Source organism: Antrostomus carolinensis, unplaced genomic scaffold (assembly GCF_000700745.2).
Source record: "Antrostomus carolinensis isolate BGI_N321 unplaced genomic scaffold, ASM70074v2 scaffold15448, whole genome shotgun sequence".
NCBI classification, from domain to species: domain Eukaryota; kingdom Metazoa; phylum Chordata; class Aves; order Caprimulgiformes; family Caprimulgidae; genus Antrostomus; species Antrostomus carolinensis.
The window spans coordinates 75,541-100,642 of record NW_010332404.1 but is presented as its reverse complement, the minus strand read 5'-3'; the positions used below and the strand labels follow the sequence as shown (position 1 = coordinate 100,642).

The following is a 25,102-nucleotide window of genomic DNA, read 5'->3' as shown; positions in this document are numbered from 1 at the left end:
GAGGACCCGCGTCCCCTGTGTTCGGCTGCCGTTGGCTGTTCCCTTCCGGGCTTTTATCTCCCCGGTAGCGAAAGGGGCTGGGGGGTGACGATTCCAAAGCGGCGCAGACGGGCCGCCCCTGCGGAAAGCAGGCCCGCACCCGAATGCTGGGCCCTTTCAGTAAGGGCAGCAGCGGGAAAGCGTGAGGTCAGAAAGAGCTCACCTAAGAGACAGGCGTTCTCTTAAGCAGGAAGCGTCGAGTAAAAGCAGGCCCTAAGCTGGACACAGAGTCTTGGAACGCAGGGCAGTGTTCTGCTGGTGCTTGGGCTCTCTGAACGTGAAACATCCCTTGTGCAGCCTTGTACAGGCTGTCACAGCCGAGGGAAGGAAGGATATTTGTGCCTTAGCAAAATCTGCCAGCTTTCCTGCCACTTTTAAAGTAGCAGAAATGATAGCTCCCTTTTCTCTATTTCAACAATGTAATTGTTGTTTGGAGGCGTATTTTTTCTCCCCACGGTATGACTACTGAACAATGACACATCCAGGATCCCAGACTCTGTGTATCATCTGTGTAGTTTCTGTCCACGTGAATAGCTCTGTTAAGAGTCGCCAGCCGGATCTGGTTGCTGGTCATTCCGGCCTAATGCCAAGTGTATCCGGTGAAGTTAGTTTTGCTCCCAGGAGGAGTGCTGCAAGGTCACGTTTCAAAAATCATATCTGGGCTGCTTAGTTGCACGTGTTTTCATGCTCCTCTATTTGTGTGATTCAGTAATCAATACATCCAGCTTTGATTCATGCCAACAAGGTATTTTCAACAAAAAATAATTTAAAAAAAGCACAGCAAGCCATTAAAATGATTTAATTTTTTTTTAGAGACATCAATAAAACCAAGTGGTTAATTTAAAAAACATGCTTTAAAAAGCTGAATCAGCGTTGTCTGATCTACTAAAGCAAAACAATGAGGTTAATGGTCTTAAAATGCAAAAAGGAAAAGGATGCCGAAGTCTTAAGTTACACATTTTGAAAGTACGCAGGATTCGCTTGCATTAGAACATACACACGATATTCCTGTGCATGTGTCAGTTGTTTCCCAGAGGTGAAGGTTCAGAGTTTATAACAGTATTTCCCACAGAATGGTGAGATGTAGTGGCCAACATGCTTATAAATAGGTAATTAAATACAAAGTAATCCAAGAAAGGACAGGTAACGAGCAATATACAGTATGTGTTCCAATCCTGGCACATTCAGGTGCTGGAAATCCCTGGAGTCTCTCATTTCAGCTGATGTATACCTCCCACTTCATTGTTATGTTAGAAACCATTCACATGATTTTACTCTTAAAAATCTGTTTCTTTGACAAAGGCAATAAAAAACCTTTTTGCTCTACATTTTCTTGCCCAGAACACTAAGCATTCGAAGTGTCTTTGAAATAAACCTGTTCTAAAATTTCACTCAATGCATAAACTATCCATCAGTAACTAAAATTGTTTTAATTTTATGAAGGGAAAATAAATATTTGGCCTGTTAGACTGAAGCACTCCTATTTTTCCACTAGGATTAATTAGTTTTAAGTATTACAAATGACATCAGGCACTGCTGGCTGCAGTTTTCAAAAACAGCTTGTGAGTGCTAGTATTGGCTTCGTTGATAACTACAGGCACGTTATGAGATTGCCCTATAAGAAGGAGCAATTAGCAAGGTCGCCAGTCCAGAAGAATGCAGCTGCTGTACCAAGGACACCATCTGAAGGAATACCTGAGCTGAGATGAAACATACTTGTCTACTCCATGGCTATCTTCTGCAGGGCACAAAACATGCCAACGACCTTCTCAGCAAGGTCCCTGGCCCTGCAGACAGTAGGGGCTGGCTGTGACAGAGCTGTGTGGGGAGTTCAGTGTCTAATTACTACATGAGGTACCCAATTTAATCTTCTGTGAGCTACTGCTGCCTCACCTTGTCAGTGTGATTCTGCTTTGGAGCAGGGGCAACACCGTGTTCTGGCAGAAGCAGCTGTCTGCGTCTCAGTTCTGTTGAACCTGTTCCGTTCTGCCTGCAAGTCCCAGGCTGGGAGAAAGGCAAAATGATGGGGCACTTTTAAGGGAAATTATCTGATTTGACTACTCAAACTATGGCCAAAGACACCATTTGGGACATCTTGTTCTTGGGAGGTGGGAAACCCTTTTTCTGTCTGAGCCATAGGAGAGCCTCTACCCCTGGTCCTCCCGCCTTGAACAGTGTTTGGTTTCCTGGTGGGGCCACAGTGTCCTGTTGCAGGGGAGGGCTTTAGTCCAGGAGGATGTACGCACAAGCCCCTCCTGAGCTCTTCCACCAAAGCCTCTCTGCTCTGTGCATCTCCCAGGAATGAAGCAGAAATTGGGGCTGTGCCCAGTGGGCACCCTGTCCCCTTGCTGAGCACATGTAAGGGGGCTTTGGCAGGAGACAAGCCTGCTCTTTTGACTTTATGGTTTTGGGTTTGTTTGTTTGGGGTTTTGGGGGAGGTTTTTCTGGTGAGGAAAGATTGATTTTGGTGAGCAGTCTCACAACTGAGAATCCTGAGTGGAATTACTGTATGGCCTGACCTATCTTTGAGGATGGGGATGAAGACCTAACTCCTCCTGAGCATTTTCTGCTGATAAAGTGAGGGTCGCTGACTGGCTCCTGCGAGACCTCATGACCGACCTGTAATTCCTAAGACAACGAACCTGACCGACTTCAGGCTACAGTTAGCACTAGTCAGTAGGACACCGAGAAGAAAGGCATTGCAGTTGAACCTGCTCAATGCAACTCTGGGGGACAATGAAGCCCCCGTGACCCTATGGATGGTCCACGCGCTCACCACATTTTAGCACTGAAATTGTAAATACTAGAGCCCTTGTTCAAGGCGAAATGTCCACTAACAGCTGGGGCAAGTAAGTGAGGACTTGTCTGTGGCTGAGGCAGAACAGATGTGTTGGGTATCTCCAGGGAAGACCAAGCAGCATTTTACTAGGACTGTCCTGGGTAACGGTGGGTTCTCTGTCCTCTTCTCCACGTGCCCTCTAATTTGTGGACCTGTGTTTTACACACAATCACAGGACTAAACAGATTTCAATGCTTTTTGATCTCTCCTTGTGAGGTGGGGAGGGAAAAAAGTAAAAGATGGAGAATTCATCTCATCCGTGAGTCTGGCAAAAATACATTTTCTTGCCCAGAACAGTTTCCCTATGTACTGGGAAAATGTTTCCCTATCAGAAACAATTAAAAGTAGATACAATTTCTGTCTATCAAGCTGGTAAGCACTAGCTAAAAAGTGTTTTCCACCACCTTAAAATATAAGAAACTTGGAATATATTTCTTTACTGTACTGCATGTTTCCATAAAGAATCTTCTGCTTCTCTCAAAAATGCAAGTCATTTGCCAATCCCTAAGCTACGTGTTAAAATAGTATAAGGGCGGTGGGTTTTTGTTTGTTTGTTTTTAAAATTGAGCTATATCACTTTCAGAGACCCAGTGCTGTTCTGAGATGCACTGCTGTGCCCCTCACTAGGGCTGCTTCGTTTTGCCTGAGAACAATTTGATAAAGATCTAGCCGTGCTCTCTCATTTTCTTCCTTGTGATGGAGGAACAGAACCATAACATTAGTCAGCAGTTTCTGAATTTTGACCCACAATAGCAAAGATACCGAAAGACAGGAGAAATAGATGGAGGCAATTACAAACAGTCACTTGATTGATGGTTGACATTGTTAGAGCTTCAGCTGTGTGTCAGGTTGCGGTGGAGCTGAATCTCCATCCCTGCCGGTGGGTGTTGCCATGGGCAACGGTGCACTGAAGCCAAGAAGAAGGAGAGGAAATGAGGGGAGACTCAACCTTGGGGAAGCTGTAGGGTACACGCTATGAATTATGTTCTGCTTAGCAATATGCAGTATCAAAATTCAGGATAGCTGTACGTACCTGCCAGCAGTCCTATGTCAGTTCCCAGTATCTGTTTCGCCTGTAAAGTACGAGTTCTAAGTTTTGTATGGCTTGCTGCTTGCTATCCTGCATCTCTCTTTATTCAGGGAAGAAAGAAATGGTAAAATAATAGCAGAAACATTTCTGTTTGGCACATGTATTCAGTGCTGCGCAGTCTGCATTTCTGCTGCTTTCTGCTAGAGAAAGTGATGTGGTTCGGTTGCGTACCAGCGGACTGGCTTGCAATGGTACTGAAATTTCCAGCTATTCTCCTATACACATGATTAGTAGCACAGAGGGTTTTTGTTTTGTTGTGTTTTTTTTCTGAAGAAGTGATCAGCAGCTTTGTTGTTTCTGTTTGATTGCCAGACAGATGTAGTCAGCTTTTCAAAGGCGCCAAGTGCTCACTTTCCTTAGAAAGGAGGAAAGCTCTTTTTAGCATCTGGACAGGTTCTGATTTCCATTAAGTTGGTGCCAGTTCAAGGTAATTCTAGTGAAGTAAATGGAGTTTGGCACAGGTGTAAAACTAAGCTGAATTCAGCTTTAATTTCTGCTGCCAGAGAACCCTATATTTAGAATCTCATTTTTCATGGAGTACAAAGGCTTTTTTTCCCCTTTGAATGGGAACTCGTAAGCACTGCAACATGACTCCTCTTGTGTCCAGTCATGCAGCAGAGAAAGCACCCTCAAATCATAGGTCACAGTTTTGCTACACTAGGGATCTCTGCACTAATGGAAGGTAATACTAGCTTCATCACACAGAACTAAACATGTTTGGTTTTGTGACCTATCATGTTTGATTAGATTTTTATGAACACCTTTACCACAGACATCTCCATGTGAGCCTTGATTAGTGCTGTGCTAGCTGTAACAATAGCATCTCAAATTGTACTGAAAGAACTGCGAGAGAAGAAAGAGGTAGTCAATCCAGTATGATGATATTCTTCCTCTCTACCATTTCAAAATATTAATTTAAACCAGAAAGTATACTAGAAAGGCTTATCCGCGGTGTAATATAAACCCAAAGCAAAAGGCAACATACTTCCTTTTTTATTTGTATTCTATTTTCATCAAAGCCCATTAATCTTTTCCTTAAGGGACACTGTAATTTTTTTAAAAAAACGAATGTGTTAAAAGAACCTTTTTAAAAAAGAAAAAAAAAAACCCTCTAAAATTACCATGCAATATTTTGCCTTTATGCAAACTTCCCCTTGCTGAGAAATTTACTGCATTGTTAATATGAATTTCTCAGGGAAGCAGGGACAGGTTGGTGGTGTTTTTAAAGATAATAAAGTTTGTTTTTAAATGTAGCAAAGGTAGGCAATTCTAAAGGCCCTGATCAATCACTAAGAAGCTTTGTTGTAAAAAAATACTTCTTTAGAATACAAAGCAGGCTTTTCAGAACATTCAGGCGTAAAAGAGGAGGGAAGAGTGAGAGAGGAACATCACAAAAGCAGGCATAATTGATTCATAACGTGTACTGAAGAGATGCAAAACAACGATGTAATTACATACTATTCTGTTTTCCTGCAGCTCCTTGCATATGAATTGACCAGCCTGCATCCCAGTTCTGCTCTGTATTATTAATTTTATTAAGCTGTAAGTTCTTATATTTCAGGCTGTTGTCAGCTTTACAGATCTTTACAGCAGCAGCTGAAATGTAGTGGAGCTGAATGAATGCTTCTTGTGCTAAGTCTTCCATGTCGCTCCAGATACCAGTGCAATCTCCCCGCAGGCCTTCCCTCCAGTCCCACTAAGCCTCTCAGTAAAAGCCAACTATGCTGCCATCAAGGTATTAGCCAATCAATTAAGCATGTCTGTGAAAGCATTTATTAAAAAAACCAGTGGGCCTAAGCTTATGAAAACCTTTCAGACAGCTCTTATCGTAAAGCGACGCTGACATTTGCAGGCTTAATTTATGTCTTTGAGAGACATGGTAAAGCTAGAGGAAAAGGAGGACGAGGATGCCGTGTGAGAAGGTAGTCTTTTTTGGTGCAGCTCCTCCCATTTACCTCTATTTACTGCCACAGAGTCCAACATAGGCTTCAGTTTTGCATTCAGCTTCACTAGACACTGGAAGAAGATTGAAAAAAAAGAGGATGAGAGAAAAAATATTGACAACATTTCCACTTCTTTGATGGACAGTCCAGGGAGTAACAGGGTGAAGGGAGTTTAATTTGCACCATATTCCCACCCTCCTTGGCCCCAGCTGTAAATTCCTGTGTAGGTAAAGCTTATTGTTCACATTGAGATCTCATCTTACTCATTTTACCTGAGGCTTTAAGTGAGCCACCAAAAATGTCAAAAAAAGCATGTAAGATGGCAGAGTTGCTGCTCAACTACTTCAGCTTTCTTGTGATCTTTAAACATAGTCCTTCTGAAGCATCCCCAAGGTGCCTGAGGCTATCTGGTTGCTGCCATCTATGAGCAGGAGGTCCACTGGTTGGATGACAAGTTGGACAAAGCTGAAAAAAACCTTCAGATTCTCCCTGGCGCTAGATTTGTTTTCCTATAGAGGAGTAAACCACAACAGTCCTGTGCTTTCCAAAGCTGGCAAAAAAACCATTTCTGTGTGCTCAAAATAAAGAAAAAAAAGTTTTCTTTTTAGATTGCACTGAAATCACCTCTTTTCTACATACCCAGTCCAAAGCTCACACAAGCCAGTAAGAATCTTTTATCTGGTTTCAGCTGGCTTTGAATCAGCCCCCAAATTATATAATCCCTGCTAGAAGTTTATTTTGCCTTCACCCTTTACTGTCAAATGTGGAAAGACCACAAGTGCTTTTCTTGGTTTTGTTCCTCCATTAAAGAGAGACAGAACCTCATTAACAGCAGCACCTGGATATGAAGAAAGGGTTAACCCCTTACCTCCCAAGCGGTCATATAAGGTGCCCTTTCAGGACAGAGGAGTATTATTCTTTTGCAGCTTTTTTGATTAGGAAGAAGTGGGTTTTGCCGAGAGTTTGGTATCATGCTTTCTCTGACAGAATGGAAACTGTATTTGTCATTTGAAACAAAGAGTTGGTGCAAGATAAAAAAAATAATGACAGAGAAGACAGCAAAAGTGCAGAAAATTATAAGGAAAAGAAAGGAAAGGGGAAGCAGGTACCTTTGCAGTTGATAATTTTCATTATTTGCTTTAAATAGCAGGGTTAACAGCAACCACTTTAAATGGTCCCCAGAGTCCAGACACCACTAAAGAACTGGATTTTTTTTTATAGCTAGTCGGCAAGCCATGGGAGCTTGCTTAGCTACTGAAGTATGTCTTGGTAGATTTTTAATTGAGCTATTATATGATAATTAAGGGTTAATGGTCTGATTTTAAGATGTGCTGAAAACTTGCAGTTTCAGTTGACTTCAGTAGGAAATATGAATGCTCAGCACTTCTAAAAAGTCTGAAAAGCACTTACACCATGAGTAAGTAGCTGATTCGTGTGGAACTCAAAGCAAATCCACTTGAAATTATTCCTTAGAATGCGGCACAGACGGGGGAGATAATTTTGCAGCCTTGGGTAAAAGGCAGTTTACTGTGGTCTCTGGCACATACAGTATTGTTCGCTGGTGATGGTCTGTCATTTGACAGAACGGATGTGGATTTATAACATTCCCACCACTGTGCTTCAGAGCTCCCCATTTTTAGCTCTTTATTTCAGAGCATTGTGTATTCCCCAAACCTGATTTGGTGGAGTCCAAAACAGAGGGGCAGTAATACATCATAAACACCTGAAAAACTCACTGCTGCTGTCATTAGCACCTGCACTACCACTGCCAACCCAGTGTCTAGACGTAGCATATTAGATATTCAACTCTTAACAGCAACGTATCAGATCGTTTCTGTGCAAAACCAGTATCCTGGCAGTTAAGCTTGCTGGTATTTCTTAAATCTTGAAAAATTTTTTATGATGTATTTTTCCAATATACACTTTAGATTTAAAAAAAAATAATAAATCAGTGCTTAAAAAATCAGTGTATTTCAAACGTCTCTAAGCACAAAGATGACATTCTGCACTCACACCCTGTCAGCCCCAGGATCTGTGAGCACAAAATGCAGTACAGGCTGCTCCCGTCATAAATGCGATACCAGCAACCTACACCTGCAACAGGTGGCACAGAGAAGGAGCTCATGGGGACAGTGGACTGTCTCAGTACGAGCGTGCAGCTCTAGGCTACGTTTGTGTCCTTTCTGTACTGGTTAGTGGCCTTTTCAATCCTAGTGCCCAGGAGCACACGCAGAGGTTTGGGCATGACCTGCCGCTGTGCCATCCCTCCTGGCCTAGGCACATGCCACACTCTGATGGCAGAAGACAGCCCTCACGTACAGTGCCAGCAGCGTTGTGAGTGCTGGAGCTGCTTAGATCAATCAGCTTTGCATCAGCTGCAGCAGAGACCAGAAGCCCAAGTAGGTTGGGAATAGATTCAAGAAGCACCCACACAGTTCTACTGTAATTACTGTATCTCACAACCTGTAAACACATTCTAAATCCAAAAGTAAATATGTGTATTTCTTAGATATATTTACCTAAGTGCGTATTACAGAATCTAATAACCCAGGTGCAACAGAGGTTACCAGGTAAATAACAAGAATGGTTAACTAATAACATGAACTTTGATGAAATAAATTAAAAGGAATATTTAAGAAAGAATAAACCATGTATTTAATATTCAGTTTTACCACAGCACAAGCAATTAATTCTATAGAATACTTACAAAATATATAGTGTAATTTTAAGAAACTTTATTTTATTACACATTAATTTAGAGTAGGGATACTTGACAGTGCAGATTTTGCACTTGGTCTATAAAATGTCTTTATTCAGACATTGATTTGATGTTTAAATCACTGCTTCTGTATTTAGTATCCTTTCACTTTGGGACTCTTTCATTCTGATATAGACTTTTAATTAAACCAACTACTATAATTCCTATGGAAATTGGCTTTTATTTTATTTTTTCCAGCTACCAAAGCATTTCAGTAGGACTTTTCTGAGACAAAATACACAAATTGGATTTTATTTCTGCTTGAGATGTAATTAAAAACTCATTTGATTACTATATATCTGGCCCTGTTTTAATTATTAAACTCCAGTAATCAATTTTCTTTTATGAAGCTTCTGGGAAATTATCTCAAAAGCAACACATTTCTCTCCCTTCTGGCAGGCTCTCGGCCATTTACTGAATCACATTCATAGCACCTGTTCCTGATCCGGATTAAACCACCGATTTATTCCCAAAGCTATTTAAGTTTATTTGGCTGTAGCCGAGTCAGGGTTTTCTACCTCCTGGCTGCGCTTCTACCTTCCATTTTATTGCATGAAAACCCCTTGATGTACTGCTGCGCCATCCAGCTATTTCTGATGCACGCCTCGTGCTAACAGCTTTGCTACTGATCTGTCTAATTTGGGATCCAGCTTCTTAAGCCCCAGTTTATGATTTGCTTTAGTAGGAAGAGGCTTGCTCTTCAACAGCTGAACGATATGGGAACCACCACATAAAGTCATAGCGGCAGAAACACCCCTTTTCCTCGTCCCTCCTTGGTGTGGCAGGCAGGCTGTGAGCTGGTGGGCAGCCAGCCGTGCACAGGGGGAAGGGAACCTGCGTGGGGGAGTTGCTGCCTCTCCACCTGGGACCTCCATGCCCACTTGCAGTCCTTCCACTGCAATGCAGCTGCCTTGCTGCACAGCAATAGGCACAGGATTGGTGAACTTCCCCATTTTACCCCCTTTGCTGCAAAAGCTGTTGTTAATCGCAGCCTGACAAAGGTTCTGGAAGAGCTGTTGTGCCGTGTGCGCCAGCGCTAGGAAAAGCCAGGCAGGTTTGCAGTTCCGATGCGTGACTGAGCTGTTTTTCAGAAAGTTACTGTACAGCACTGACTTTTCCTTGTCACCTTCAATAACTAAGGTGTCCTTTGTGACTATGTACTGCTCTGCATACTTTCACAAGGCACAGCTCCTCTTACATAGAAGCTCTTCCAGGACAAGAAAAGGTTAAAGACACTTCAGCAATTCATTGCACACACCTGGGAGAGGGGCAGGGCTGCCTGAAGGAAGAGCTCAAAAGGGGAGAGAGACCATGAGATACTTGGTGGAAACTATTTATGGGAGAAGGTAGGGAGAATGTGTTTGTTTGTTTTCCATTAGTTATAGAGCTGTATTTCTTGCTAGATAAAGCACAGAGAATGCAGAAATAGTAGAAGTAGCAACAAATCCCTTCAGGGAGAGGGTGATGAGTAGCAGTGGAGGTATTTGTTGTAGATTTACCTCCTAGATTGAAGGGTGGTGGGAAAACATGTTATCTGAAACAGCTAAGATGCAGCACAGATGTGTATTGCTAAAGCAAACACATTTTGTTGTATTCTAAGACTAATACCAAAGCCTTTTAAAGAGGAGCATGCTATGTCCTAACTTACAAACAATGCAGGACCTCCAGAGTATACACTTTTTTTTTTCTTCCCCCTTTTCTTTTCTCCCCGCTCCCCCTATTCTCATCCAAATATTGACCAATTCTGACCTTGCTTAACTTATGAGCTTTGCAAAACTACAGCTCACGGAAGTATGGTTGCAGGTCTAATATTTGTAAAGTGAGTTTATGGAATAAGACCATATGAATTCATTTTTATGACTGAGCACATATCAAAAAGTTATAGGTCTCAGTGTTCACTCTACTTTGTAACCCAGTGGTTTGTAATGAATCACTTTTATTATGTAGGCAGTTTGTGAGTTGGAAGGAAGGACTAGTGACCGAGAAGCCATAGGGATAAATTCAGAGCTGGTCTGAGCATATGAAGCATTGCTGAAGTCAAGAGAGTCGTTACAGCAAAGCTGAATTGGACTCCTGAGTTTTGCTGAAGTGGCTTTCACGTGAGAATACACAGGCCAAAGGTAAGCCATCTATCTGAAAGTCCTTGAACTTCAGATTAGTTCAGATAAAAGGAACCTGTACTGCAGTCATCCACAGATTTAGTCTTCATAATACAAATACTTGATGGAAGTTGTTTTGAAAATCCAGAAGTATTTCTGTATATATGCCCATGTGCTAAAACAAAAAAGCTACTTGCTAAAATTCTACCTTCTATAGGTAGAAGGCAGATGGTGAAGCCATACAGAGAAGATCTAGGGATTAACTTCTATGAACCTTTGCTTTGTGTGTATATGAACTAATTATTTGCCCTATCGATTCAGGGCCATATTTAATCATTATTCCAGAAAAAAATTACTGTATTTGGGAGGAGGCTGAGTTAATGAAAAAAATTAATTACTGTAATCTCCTTATAGTTGAAGGAGACTTTGGTTTTTTCTTCTAGGGCTTACTGAGGAGGGGTTTAGGTCGTCAAGGACATAATACATCAGTGCCTTACTTTTGCATTTCTGCCAGGGCATTTTTTCCTGATGCCTAAAAATATAATTAGATGAAATGAATATACTACTAACTTTCCTGATAGAAAACAGGAGTTTCTTGTATCTTCTCTGTAGAAATTGTTAGCAGTCTGTAAGGAAGCCAACTGTGATGGGGAGGGATCTAATACATGCACAAGTCTTCAGCTCTTCTGCTATGAATTGGTGTTTTGCTTCTTTTTGGTGGATGGTACACTAGCAAGAATAATGCTGCTCTCCTTTGTAAGTAAACATGCATACTATAGAGGGATGATTATAAAGTAATATTCTCCACTGGTAAAATTTGCCAGGTACTTCAGGGAGGAAAATAGGTACAGAGGCTCCTGGTAGCCAAATGTGCTCTGATCACTATCAAGCATGCTATGCTGCCAAAGGGAGAGAGTAATACTGAAGGACTGAGTACCTACTGAAGTAGCTTAACTGGTCTGTTGCTATAGTTGCAAATGATTCATCTGTTCATAATAATTTCATGAAACCAAGAGTTTGCTCAGAAGAGGAAGAGTTATTATTTCATAAAAAACCCTTCTTATTCGGCTCTGCTGTTTATGGTTTTGATTCTACGTCTAAAGCATGCGAGAGACAGAATGTTTCTAACTCTTTTCCTTTCAACATTTTAACCAAGCAGCTGATCAATGTCTTCTGCCTTGCTATTAAATGGATTTTGAAAAACTCTTCAAACCATATCAGTCTCATATCCTTATTTAGTTCTTTGAATTTGCCCTCAGCTGGGAATTCTGCAGGCAACTGTGATTCTGTTGTGTTAAACACTTACTTGAAGAGTTTCATCCATCATCATTTCTAGTCCTTTTCTGATGCAATGTAGTTTGTGCTTTGTCTTTCTTGAAAACTGAATGGCTGTTAAATTATCCATTTATCTTCTTTCAGATTTGCTGTACAATTTGAGTTGCCTCTATTGGCTGTCTCTTCTACCTTATCTGCCAACTTTTCAATCTAATTCCTCAGGTCTTTATATACATTTCCGTATATGACTGCATGTCCTTCGCAACACATTGGGCAGATAACTGTATATAAAACAGTAACAGAAATCATAGTATTATGAATTATTCACTTTTTCTCACAGATTAGGCTGAAAGCCTTTTAGTGAAACTTAGCTTCACTAAAGTCAATGGCAAATGTTGGGTTTTCTGTCTTCTCCCAAATATCTTTTTTCATGACCTGCCTTTTCAGCTGAGACATTTTGGGCATAAGATGACTATCTGAGAAGTAAGTTGAAGTACTTTTGTTTGAAGAGAAAAAGTACTCATTTCTGCTGTCTCTTCTTCTAAGCAATTTGGGAAAACTTGTAAATGCTTACAACTGTTGATAGTAATACAATATTTTGTCAGTAATTTCATCAAATTACAAAAGTCCTAGCAAAAATAACGTTCTGTTAATTTCCAAAAGCAAAATGAATCCCTCCCTGATCTCAGGAAACAAAAAAAGATGATCAAGATCTTTGTGTCCATTGTAAAAAGGTCTTTGTGATATTTATAGACACAAATACCCAAATCCTTGCTCTGAAATCACCAAAACTATGTCTTTCCATATTACACTGTGAAATAGCGACTGACTAAGAAGGGGATTGCAAATAAAAGCATTCTTCTTGTCCTGTTTTTCCTTTCTTATATAGCTCTTCTTTGTCTTTTCTCTCTATTAGTATAAAAGTAACAGAAAAACCCAGACTCTTAGGTTGGGGGCATGAGGTAAGAAAAAAGTTTGCTGATGCTTTTTCCATTACTGGAAGTTGTAATATGGTCAGAGTATCTGAGTTTTCTGAAAGTTCAAGAGAATTCATTGCAGGTGGTTCATTATTAATAGACAAGCAACAAGGCAACACAAGTGCTGAACCTAGTTGATTTCCTATTTCAAGGCTACAGAAAGATTCTTCTGCAGTGCCAAAATCTCCTTTTTCTGGGACAGCCCCTTATTCCTAACATGATCCTTAGCTACCAACTCTCTTCAGCGCTGGCATTTGGCCTGATTAAGATTCCTCTGAAGCAAATTTCTTACAAACACAGCAGAATATGTTGCACCTGCTCTTCCTTGGATAATATTACCCCCTGGATTTCAGCACAAAGTGAGACTAATTTGATCTGCCAACATCTGTGCAGCCTCAGTCCATGGTGTACCACATACTGCATCCGGAGCCTATCTGCCTTACTAATCCTTGTCAGCCAGACAGTCCCAGGAAGCACAGATACTTTATCTCTTGCTCTTTGTGTCCAAATCAAATGTTAGAAAGAAGCCCTGCCAAAAGTGTGCATCTTTATGGTATTCTTTAGGATCTATTGAAAGTTACCCTCCTCTTCCCTCAACACACTACAAAGGAAAAGCTGATTTCAATGAGAACTGCTTCCTGTGAATACACTTTTTCCAAATAGCTTAGTCCTGATTACCTTTTTGTTTTGTTACAACACTTCTCAGTAACTTGTGAACATATTTCAGGGAACGTCTACATATTGTTCATGGTGATCAGCTCACTACCTACTACTGTCCCTGCCCCCTGACTAGCTTCAAACTTAAAATAGAACAGCAGACTTTTGTACCAACAATCCCAGGTATGGGTGAACGGTGGCTACAGCAAGCCATTTCCAAAATATTCACAGATAAACTCTTAACTGATGCAGTTTAAAAAGTTTTTCAGTTCTGGCTGTATAGAGAGGACAGAAACATCTGAAGGAAAAAGTAATTCTTTTGGCTGCATCCAGTGACTCTTGCCTGAGTAAGGACTAAGCCATCCCACATAGTCTATTCTGGACAAGCAGGACTTCTAGAGGCGTGGTTCATACCCTGAATTTCTTAGAGAATATTTCCTTATACAAAATTGTAATTGAAGGAATGAGGGAAAGGGACAGAAGTGGTAACAGAACAAGGGCTGCATCATAGCAAGTGTAAGCATGATTCTTAAAGCATACCTTTCCCTCCTTTGCTGCAAAGGAATATTAAAAGGATATATTTAAAAGGAATATTAATATTATCCTAATCTCCTGCCTTATAATTGTAACTAGAGTATACACTTTTTTTGGGGAAAAAAAAAAAGTCACTGTGCATGCATATGCACTTCCAATTCAGGTGTCAAAGTCAACTCTTGAACCAGAGAAGTTAAAGCACAGAGGTAGCCATGATTGTGGAGATTTTTGTGTATTTTTTCTATGCTTTGTAGAGGCTCTATCATTTATGATACCCTGTGCATTTAATGTATGCTTACAAGCAGAACAGATGCTTTTGCAGCTACGTCATCATACTCTAAAGACAGATTTAATTACAAGGCCAGACATTATCTTCTGTAGGAAGACAGGCATAGTAGAGCTCTTGGAGTTGTAGACAGTGATTAGATTTCTTTCTAAGTACATCAAACAATGGGCTAAAGAAGGACTCTGTCCTTCTGCATTCTGCTCAAATCAGTTAAAGTCCTTGCTAGGCTAAACAGAAATGTTTCTACTCTTCCCAGATTCCCCCTAGAATCTTGGATGGAGTAATGCAAATTTACTTCTGTAGCTACTGTTATATGTCTAAAACGTTCAATACCCAAGAAAATCTTGAATAGCACTAAAAATAGCACTAAAATGGGGCGTTCAATGGAGCACCAAGGTAGAGGTGAGCAGGGCAATCTCAGGCACGCATAAGTTGTAAAAGCCATGAGCTTCTTTATCTTCCACAAAGACATCTCCCTTAAATTTAAATAGCTGCTGTCATTGTCACTGAGTACCTGACTATGTATTTATCTGCCCAGAAGCAGAGTGCATGGCCTTTGGCCCTGCTATTCACAGTGTTACTGTCTCTGCCTAACAATGCCATGAACAGAGCTGGGCTTCTGTTGCCATCTTTTGTTTCATGTGAATCGCTGAAGCTTTGATCTTGTTTGTGAGAAAAATAATGATTAAAAAGAATAAGATCTTCACTCTCCCACTCTGTCTGCTCCCCACAGAGAAATCTAATCTGAGATGGGAAAAATCTGTGACTGTCTTAGGTACACACAAACCAGAGAGTCCAGGAGAGAAATCTGTTAGTGTTGAAACTCTCATCATCTCTTTTCTGGAGGGTCAAAGAGGTAATTTGTCTTAATGATCAAAATTCTGTTTCCTGTTACATGAACATGTATGTCCAAGTAGTTGCAGAACACTTTGTCTGTGTGGTGAACACAGCTGTCAGTGTAGCCATAGTGCTTTATTTTCAGTGGAATGTCCTATGTTTTCTGCTTTAGTTGCACGCGTTTCCCCTCTATAGGATATTCTACCAAAAACAGGGGATGATTACTTCATACTGAAGCTACATTAGTAGATGTTAAATACTCTACAGTTAGAAAAACAATGACATTTTCCTTATACATTATTATTCTAATAAGCTTGTTTCCCATCTCTACTGATGAACTCTTTTCTTGCTGACATTTTTGAATGAAGAGCAAATGTGATGCAGTAAAGCGTAACTAAAGCCCCTAAAATCAGAGCTTCAGACTAAATGGATGGTTGTTCTACTACTCAAGGCAAAAACTCCACTGTCACATAAAAATACTCTGATCAGTGATCACTACAGTAACAAAAAAGTAAATTCAATAAAATTATAATGTCCCAAGTGTAATAAAAAGCAATGAATAAAAAATTGGGAAGCTTTTATCTTCATAAACCTTTGATACACAGTGTGAAGGAAACAGATTTGATTACTAAGGTATTTTGAAATTGGAGGTGGCTTGATTCCCACACTGAGCAACAGATGTGGGAGAGAGCAAGAGAGCAGAGCCATGGCTTACCTTGTGCCCAGAGCAAAGTCAGGCCTACAGAGCAAACACAGAGACTTTTTTGGATTTAGACACTTGGATATGGGAAATCTAGCTGTGTATAATTCCCCATATATTTTTTAATATCCCCAGCTATCATTATGTATCTATATTTAGCATCAAGCTCCACATTAGCTTGTGATGTAGCATGTGTTATATATCTTTGACCTTATTTCTTCTGGGTTGGACGGGCATTCCAAGGGGCAGGCAAACAGGATTACTAATGGAAGGTGCACAGATTTTGAGGATTTGCTAGTCACTTGTAAGGCTTCTCACAAAAAGGGGCCAAACTCAGAAAACTGTTCTAGTCAGGTGAGCAGAGGCATGTGATACACATTGCCTGACAAAGGCGACTTCATCATCCTTTACTTGGGAGAAGAACTGCACCTCAAAGTGGGTTGTCTTGAGCTACCTTAAGGAAACACAGAGAGCAGAGCAGATGCACAAAGAGGAGGTAAAGCCAAAGCTCCCCAGAAGACTGACCCAGTCCCAACATTTTTTTCATAACAGAGAAAAAAAAATAAGGCTAAGGAAAGCCATGACTCTAAAATGCTCTGTGAAGTTTGTATACAGTTGTAAGCATGAAACATTCCTTGTGGGCCTCTGGTATGTATGTACATATAAGCTTATAACCTTTGACATGGTTTGTTACACTACTGTCAGTGGCACTAGGGTGGTGTCAGACCACTCCTGGAAGTCTGGGCTGTGAAATTCCTTCGGTATTGCATACTTCAGACATCTGCAGCTGCCAGGAATAGCCTACTTCTGGGAAGTACTTAGAGCAAAGAAAATTTCAGGGGACTCTGCTGAATCTCCTGTCTGACTTTAATGGGAGCTGCCAGCAGTCACTGGTTGCTGGGACAATCTCTACTGTGTGGGTGTCAAATCAAACAGAGCACAGCATTAGGTCCTGCTGCAGGAACTGCGCTGGTATGGATGCATATGCATTCCCGGAGAGTTCCACTCAGGGCTCTTGACGCCAAGATCTGCCCATACGGATCCAGGACTTATAATCACTAGCATGAAAAAAACTACATGCAAAAGCCTTTATTTGTTCTCTATGGTTTAATGTTGTAATTTTGGTATCAAAATAAGTGTCAAATGTTTATTTCAAACATAAGGTTTTTATAAGTGCTATGCTAGTGAGCTGTGTAAGTACTTCTAAGCTTTTACTAAATTTGTCAGCTGCCACTCCGCCTCTTTATGTTGCATTTGTAATGATGTAACTCATTCTATCCCCACATGCAGCCCCTACAACATATTACAATAGCTAGAATTTTAAAGAAAAAAAATAATCTAGGCCTTGGCCACTGTTGTAGTTGTCGGCCAGGCCTAAACAGAGGATTTACAATGCCTGAAGACACTGCTGATCTGATGTGTATTGAGGTTTGATTAAGCTGGATATGAAAATTAAAACTTGGCTTCACATTGAAGAGAGAATCTCCTGCAGTGTGATACTATGACATCAAGTTTTCTGTTTACCCCTAAGGCTGGTGCTGCAATGACTTCCAGGTTTGATGGTGTCTCTTTTTTAAGTTGTTGAGCAGCAGGCTAATAGCTGCACAGCGTGATGCAAAGACAGCAGAAAGCAGGGAAATCAGATGTGAATATATTCCCCAGAGATCTCCTGCTAAGATGGAGCTAACTAACCAGAGTTTTTGTGCTCAGATGTAGTCTTCTCACGCAGAGGATGGGTTGATTATGAGCTCTTCCTGCTTTACTGTAGATATTTGGATTATGGATGGTATAACAAATCATGAATTCTGGTATAATATGCATTCTAGTGTAATATGAACTATTATATTGAAAGGAGTATTATTTTTAAAGCGTTTTCATCCAAGGTCTGTTCCCCCTGCCGCAGCACTGCATAGTGTCCAAAATGACCTTGGTATTTTAAAAAAAATAGGTTTATATTATTCTCCTGTGCTTGCTTTGCCTTAATTATTTGAAAGCTGTGGCTTTAGTTAATTTCATTATGACAAAGACTGACCTAAGAAAGGGACAGGACCTACTGGCAAAGCAGTAGCCCACCCTGCTGTTTACACAAGTGCGTGTTGTCCATGTCACCCAACAGGAACTGCATTTGCTGCTGGACAGTCACTTTGTTATGGCCACAGTGGCAGCCTCAGATGCCACAAGGTGTAGAGGGCAGGGGAAGCACATCATCCTTCTTACCTTGTGTGCTATTGGTGACATATCTGGTCTATAAAATGAAAAGGAAGTGCCAGTCCGCTGTTGTTTGTGCGTAGGGAAGCTAAATTCAGGCACAAGTTCATCAGTTTACTGTTAACATGGGAGCTGGTACCTGCTTCCAAGCTCTTGGCTTTGTATCATCACTGACCCATTCACTGGTTGGAGATGTGAGGCAGTTTTGGGTGCAGTGGTAACAGGAAGAACTTGCAGTTCCCCAAAAGTGCCTAGTGAGAACATCCCCGTGTTTTCTCAAATATCAGTGGCCAAACTGCCAGTCTTTGGCGACATAATGTGGTCTGTGTGGTTTCAGTCAGTAGGATGAAGATGGGCTGACACAGTTACTGATGGTTACATTTCTATAGTGTTATTTTCCATTTATCATCCTGCTCATTTATCTCTGCTTTCTATACAGGTAAGAGAGAAACAGTTAAAAAGGTGAAGCTCATGTTACACAAATCAAATTCTGAAACTGGTTTAGTCCAAAAAGCAAGAAGCATTATTCATGTCACCCATATCCTTAATGAAGTAGTACGTGAGAGCTTATACACCTTATACCAAACACCCAAGCAATCTGTGCGGAAGCATGATTAAAAGAGTAAACTCCAAATCAAACAGCATACAGGTTAAAGCACAAATCGTTTGTTTGACCTTAAAGGCTTGGCCTAGAGCACCCCGTCACAGTTTGGAAAGGAGCCAGAAGGGAGTGCAAAGTCTCTGTTCAGCTTCCCTTTGGGTCATGCATATCTGGGCAAGTTTGATATCAGCACCTAATGAGTCTGTCCCTCTGGCACCTCTCTGCAGAGCACTCCACACCTTGCCACGATGAGAATCAGTTTGTCTCAAACATAATAAAATAAACAGTTGCCTATCAGCTTTTATAACTTAGAGAGGAATGATGTTTACAGATTTTACCACCTTCAGGGAATCTGCAGATTTCTGCATAAAATTCAGGCTTTTGGTAAAGTCAAAGGAAGATAAGAGTTCAAATAGCCTTCAAGGCTGCACTGTAAGCTAACTCTCCCTAGAGAGGCAAGAACAATCTTCTCTGGACTCTACAGGAGCCGTAAGTAAAAATTACCTCATACAATGGCATGCAGATGCTATCAATCCACTCGAGCTGCAACCTGGGTAGTTCATCTTTCCTGTTCCGATCAAAAATGGCCTGAATTGAGAAGGGAACAAAACTGTCATGCTTTATTACACTGGAGTATTTTACAGACACATCATCCAGCACTTTGGAGCTATGATCAAATTCTCAGAACCAGAACACTTCGTAAACCGTAATCAGTCTTTGCAGCAGTGTTCCTACTGCTTTGTCTGGCATGAAAAAGAAACACTTTATTTTCAATTCTGTTTTGAAATCTGTACGCTGAATGTATTTGAATTTTATAATTATGTAAAATAAATGCTCCACAGCTGGAGTTGAGCTGGTAAGAAACTTCCCGTAGAAATGTAAAGTAGATACCTTTGAGTAGAAAGTTTTCTTTCTCACACAGGGTTTTCCAGCTCAGCAAAATGAATAGTGATGGATCGGGGCTGGCTCCCTCCCTCCCAGTTACAGACCCTTTCTGCAGAACCAGCCATGCCTGTGAATCCAAAGGGTGGGGAATCAACTGATTTTGGGAGAAGTTTGTTCTGCTGGAAACAGCCGAATTCGCTGCTCACTGCACTCCCCCAGATAGGAATTTTTTTTTTTTTTTAACTCTCTGAATATGCCAAGTTTTAAATCCTTCTGTTTTATAGATTTCTGTGAAAAGTCTGTTCTTAATCTGGGCCCATCTCCTCAAGGCTGATGTCTCCTGAGAAAATGTACTTTCCTTCTAATATGTATAGTTTGGACTTACCTTCTAGAAAGTCCAAACTATACATATGACATTACATCAAATGTCTGGTTGAATTCTTCTAGTTGTAGCCTGCTCTTTCTGACATACATAGGTATCTAAATAAGACCAGGAGGTAAGATTCAAGGACTCTGTGATCCTAAATGAGAATCTTGGTTTTGATTTTGGAAAATACTGTATTTCCTATTCAAACAATTTTGAAAAATCTTGTCATTTTCAGATTGTTGTAAGCACAATGCAAGAAAAAAATCCTTGAGCTATAAGATAAGAGAATATCATATTATCTTGCTGACTAACAACTCTCTTGTCTAACTAGCAGCAATACCTATCTAGGTGGCTTGGCATAACAATATGTCATGAAATACATCAGAATTTATTTTTGTTTAAAAATTCTTATTAATGTGGTAAAACTCTACATGATTTTGACCCTTAGCCATCAACTGTTAAAACTGATGAGCTTTGTGATTATTTACTGGCCTTATCTCCCAACATAAAACACTTAATACATCAGTTTACTGGATTTTTTGAAGTTGTGAAGGGCCAAACAGAGAGGAACATCTTCCTTCTAGTTGTATGGCTTCAAAGCATCCTACAAGTGGCCCACAAATTACTGTATTCCTTGTTGCAGACTGTAGAGCCCAAAGGAAGAGTGAGAGGGCTCCTATGATGGAGGAAATACTGAAGACATTTATAGAAATACACTCATCTTTTTGTCTAGGCTGTTGGATGCAGATTTTCAGAAGACACGAGTCCAGAAGAAAGCTCTGGCTTTTGTCTTTCTCTGCACTTGGTCTACCAAGTCTCCAGTATGTCCAAAATGTAGATGTAGTAAGACACCTAAAAATACTTCTTAAGGTTGCTGGACCCCGGCCATTTGAACGGTAATTCATCGCTACTTGAAGAGAGTAACATTAATGTATGTGTTGAAATAAAATTACTTCCTATTATGCTTCATTAGCATGAAAAACACACTTTACATACTTTATATAAAGGGCAGGAAAGGCACTTACATGGAATAGTACTTGCAGTTATTCAGGCCTACATCTGGTCTCTGAATTGTGAATACCATGACTGACTGATTACTCTTCTACTGGACTATAGCTACCATTTTTTCTGAGATGATGTACACACAGAGCTACTATAAGGAAGAAATCCATTAATGTCCCAGCCTCTGACAGTACACAAAATGAAAAGTCATTTATTGTATCTGAGCATTATTACTAGAAGCTTTTTAACTTTACTGACTTCCTTACATCACCACAGGCTCATGTGTGAGTATTATCAAAGTGAGAACAAGTCTGAGCCACTGGAATGGGCTTTTTATTTTTGGAAACAAAAACGTATTTGTGAATAGTGTGTAAGTGAAATTCTTTAGAATACTTTGTTACCTTTCTCCTGTTGCTTCCAGATAATGGCTTGTCAACATTTTGAGGTATTTGGCCTGGATAAGGCTTTCTCTTCAAATTGTTCAGTGAAGATTTCTATTAAACTTTTTTTCTTTGTTCTTGTTTGACACTTTATACCCATCTGCCTATATTCCACTCAATACCATTTTATCCTTTCAATCACAGTATTATATTTAGTTGCATACCTATAGAAATGCTTTTCAGCATTTGATACATCAAATAATACAGTAGACAGCTGCAGCATAAAGTAAATCTGACAATTTTGATTTCCATAAGTTGCTGGTGACTTTTTATTTGAATATTGTGTATTAAAAACAATACCTGTTGCTTAGAAAATTAGCTGACTGAATAACCTTGGGAATAGGTACAGAAAATGGGGAAAAAGTCTCAATGCAAAAATGACTGAGTTGACTGGAGAGCTTCTATGTATATATGGCTCTAAATGCATGTCCTTATTGGATGGAGCTTTGATATATTCCAAGATTTATCTTCACATACAAAATACAGTTAGTTTTTCTGAATGAATCCAGTGATATTTTCTTACCCTATTGAAGTTAGGAACTATTTCAGAAGTGATAAAAACTTACTGAAGGGGTGAGTTTGAGTTCAGATCTTTCTCTGTCTCCTTGTTCAAAGAATTCACTGGTTACCAGCTCAGCTGCCTAAAACATAAATCATGATAAAGATTATAGTTCTTCCTACAAAATTTTTAGGGTAATGAGTTCTTGCTCAGGCCATGATTTCAGCTTTGTGCTTAACTGTCAAGAAGTGAACAGCCCCACTTACATGACTGATGTCAGGCACATGCTTGTATAGTTTTCAGGACTGGGCATACAGCAGGTATATATAAACAACCATAACCAGCTGATAGGAACATTGATCCCCTTCTGATAGGGAACTGACAGGGGGAATTACGTTGCAATGTCGAGGCAGCACTCAGTGCAGTTATATGCAACTTATCCATGTACTGAAACAGAATAAAAAATTACAAGCTTCTTGTTTGCATTCTCAATTATGTCTGTAAAAATGCTTTGTAAAATGTGCAAAAGCTCTCTGGGTATTTACAGGCTATTGCCCTATATAAACAGCTTCACTTAGCAAAGAAACTTAATTAACCAATAACCTCTGTTGTCTTAATTTAATGCGGGCTCAGAAAGGGTTTTTTCCCCACTAGGCTTTCATTTTTTCTCATGACTGCCATCACTATAGGATCCAGATATCTAAATATGAACTCAGATTGTGATTACCATATTGAATCAAAATCAAGAACTGGTGGGTTGGATGTTGGAACGCATCTTTCTGACTTTTGTGAATGAAGATGTTCTATTCACAGCAGAGGCTTGTGATTCTGTGATTCTCAGGAGAACACAAGATTTAAAAACAAAATTAGCAGGAAACAAGAGGAATTTTAGGAAGTCAATCAGTGAGTGATCCTGATATAGTAGCCTCTATACACTGTACTATTCTCAAGTGTGGGGCTTTGAAGGCTGGCATATGTGACATTTGAGAGCCAAAAAAAAAAAAAAAAGAAACTTACCTACTGAAGATGGCATTCAGTTCCTAAAGCACCAGCCATGCCTGCCTATTGTTTTCAAGTGTTTTCAAGCTGGGAAATGATTTCATAATGCCAAGGCACAAGAGGGTTAACTAAGGAGAGAACCTGCACTTCATGAAATCTCAAAATTTCTTGCTCTAGCAACTGTGTGGTAGCTAACATTCACAAATCCTAAACTTGCTACGGTTGAAATAAGGAGTACCAAAATAAATTGGAAGTAGGTGAAGTGATGTTATAAAGTACTCTTAAATCTTGAGCCAGGCTATCACACAGTTTGGCACCCTATAATGTATGTAATCCCAGCACACTAATAAAATTCTGGATCAATACTCCAGATATAGAGGAATAATTTAACAACTTAGCAGCAATTAAGGGTTTGCCAAGTGTATTGTATAACAATAATCAAGACGTAGTCTCCCCCTTGTCTCTCACTGCTGTTCTGATCCTGTTCTCCTTGTTTCCCTCCCCCTCTTCTTTTGCCTGTTTCTATCTTCTCTTCCTAAATTTTGTTGCCTTATATGTAGCCTTTATTCCCTTTGATGCATATATTTTAATCTCTTTCTCCCTCACTTTTCATGTTCTTTTGCTTTTGGCACAGTTAAGGTCCAACTATTTCCTGTTTTGCCTCTGTGGACTACTTAGCCTCTCTACTCAACCAGGTAATGTTTCAATCAATCCTAGACTGTTTTTTTCAGTATAAAGTAAACCTGTACACTAGGCTGCAGGGGAATTTTCACCTGCAGACCTCAAAAGTGATAAGGATAAAAAAAAGAGTTTGCCACAGACTTCAGCACTAATTCAGCACCATAGCACAAAGACTGACAACATGGAAAACAGACCCTACCTGACATTTGAGTTGTCAAAGAAAATGGAGAAGTTAACTGGGTTAAAGAGGAAAAATGAGGAGGGACGGTGCACACTGCAGCTATGGCCAGGTGACACTGAAAAATCTTACGACTCCTTCTGCTTTCCCACTGCAGGATATGAGCAACTTCCTTGATTTCCATGCAAGGTGACCATATTCTGGCCAAGTAGAGTAACAGCCTTAGAAGGACTATTGTCACAGTCTGCTTATAAAAGCAAAAAAGACTCATCTGACAAAACTGCAAGCTAAGCTGGAGCCCTCACCACATAAATGCTTTCTTACTGAGTTAATGCGCATGTAACTTTCATAGGTCCCTTTCACCTTCTGTGACCTCCTTGTCCTTCCCCAAGAAGTCTGGCTGCTCCTGCCTCACTAGTTCTCTGGTCTAGCGTCTCTTTTTCACCCCATCTTTTTAACTATCACTTTGCTGTTAAGCCAGTCAAACTTCATCCAGGTGCTTAGCCACACTCAGCTGCGCTGATGTACTTCCTATTTACTTCTTGATGCTGTATATTCCTCCAAAACCCTACACAGCCTTCTACTGGCTTGTTCTGGACCTGAGTAAAGGGCAGAGAATTATTAGCATGGATATAGGAAACAATCAGGATGGATGCTGAGTAAGGAAAGATGCCTAGAACAGGGAAAATCGTGTGGTAAAGGACAAGACTTTTGGGATAAGCTGCTTTCTCACATTGTAATCGTTTGCCGGTGCTGGACCCAAGTTTCATGTCTGTTTCTAAAAAGCCTACTCAGCAGCAGAAGCCTGAATTTTCCTTTGTTTGTTTCTAAGTCCAGGATGCTAAAGAAGGCTCTACACTACACTTGCAGTTTTTTCCATCAGTGTTGAGAAAATGAACACATTTCTCTTATCATATATACTGAACATTTTATGTTAATCAAAGTTTGCAGATCATCTGCTGCTGTTTTTAATTTAGAGAAGATTCTGCCTCTGCCAGGGAAAACCTTGGGACAAAAGAAGTAAGTGCAGCTACATGTGGCTAATGCTTTTTTTGTTTAATCCATTCATTTTTTGATATGGATTTAAAAGGTTAATAAGAAGAGAGGCTGTACAGCCAGATCTCTTCAGGTACCTACATGCTGCTCACCAGCATGTGTACATGGAAAGATTATGCAATAAACCATTTCTTGCAGAAACCCCCTGCTAT

General features: G+C 40.2%; 1 protein-coding gene across 1 annotated transcript in view; it reads right to left on the bottom strand.

Annotated features, from left to right (window-relative positions):
- Nucleotides 1-5,822: 5,822 nt before the first annotated feature.
- Nucleotides 5,823-25,102, bottom strand: part of PDE11A (phosphodiesterase 11A) — a 75,532-nt gene continuing 56,252 nt past the window's right edge. Inside the window, exons 16-18 of the mRNA XM_010173514.1 lie at nt 22,104-22,174; nt 19,348-19,431; nt 5,823-5,984 (exon numbers count right to left, since the gene is read on the bottom strand). Coding sequence (XP_010171816.1) covers nt 5,823-5,984; nt 19,348-19,431; nt 22,104-22,174 — 317 coding nt within the window. The remainder of the gene's footprint in view (nt 5,985-19,347; nt 19,432-22,103; nt 22,175-25,102) is intronic.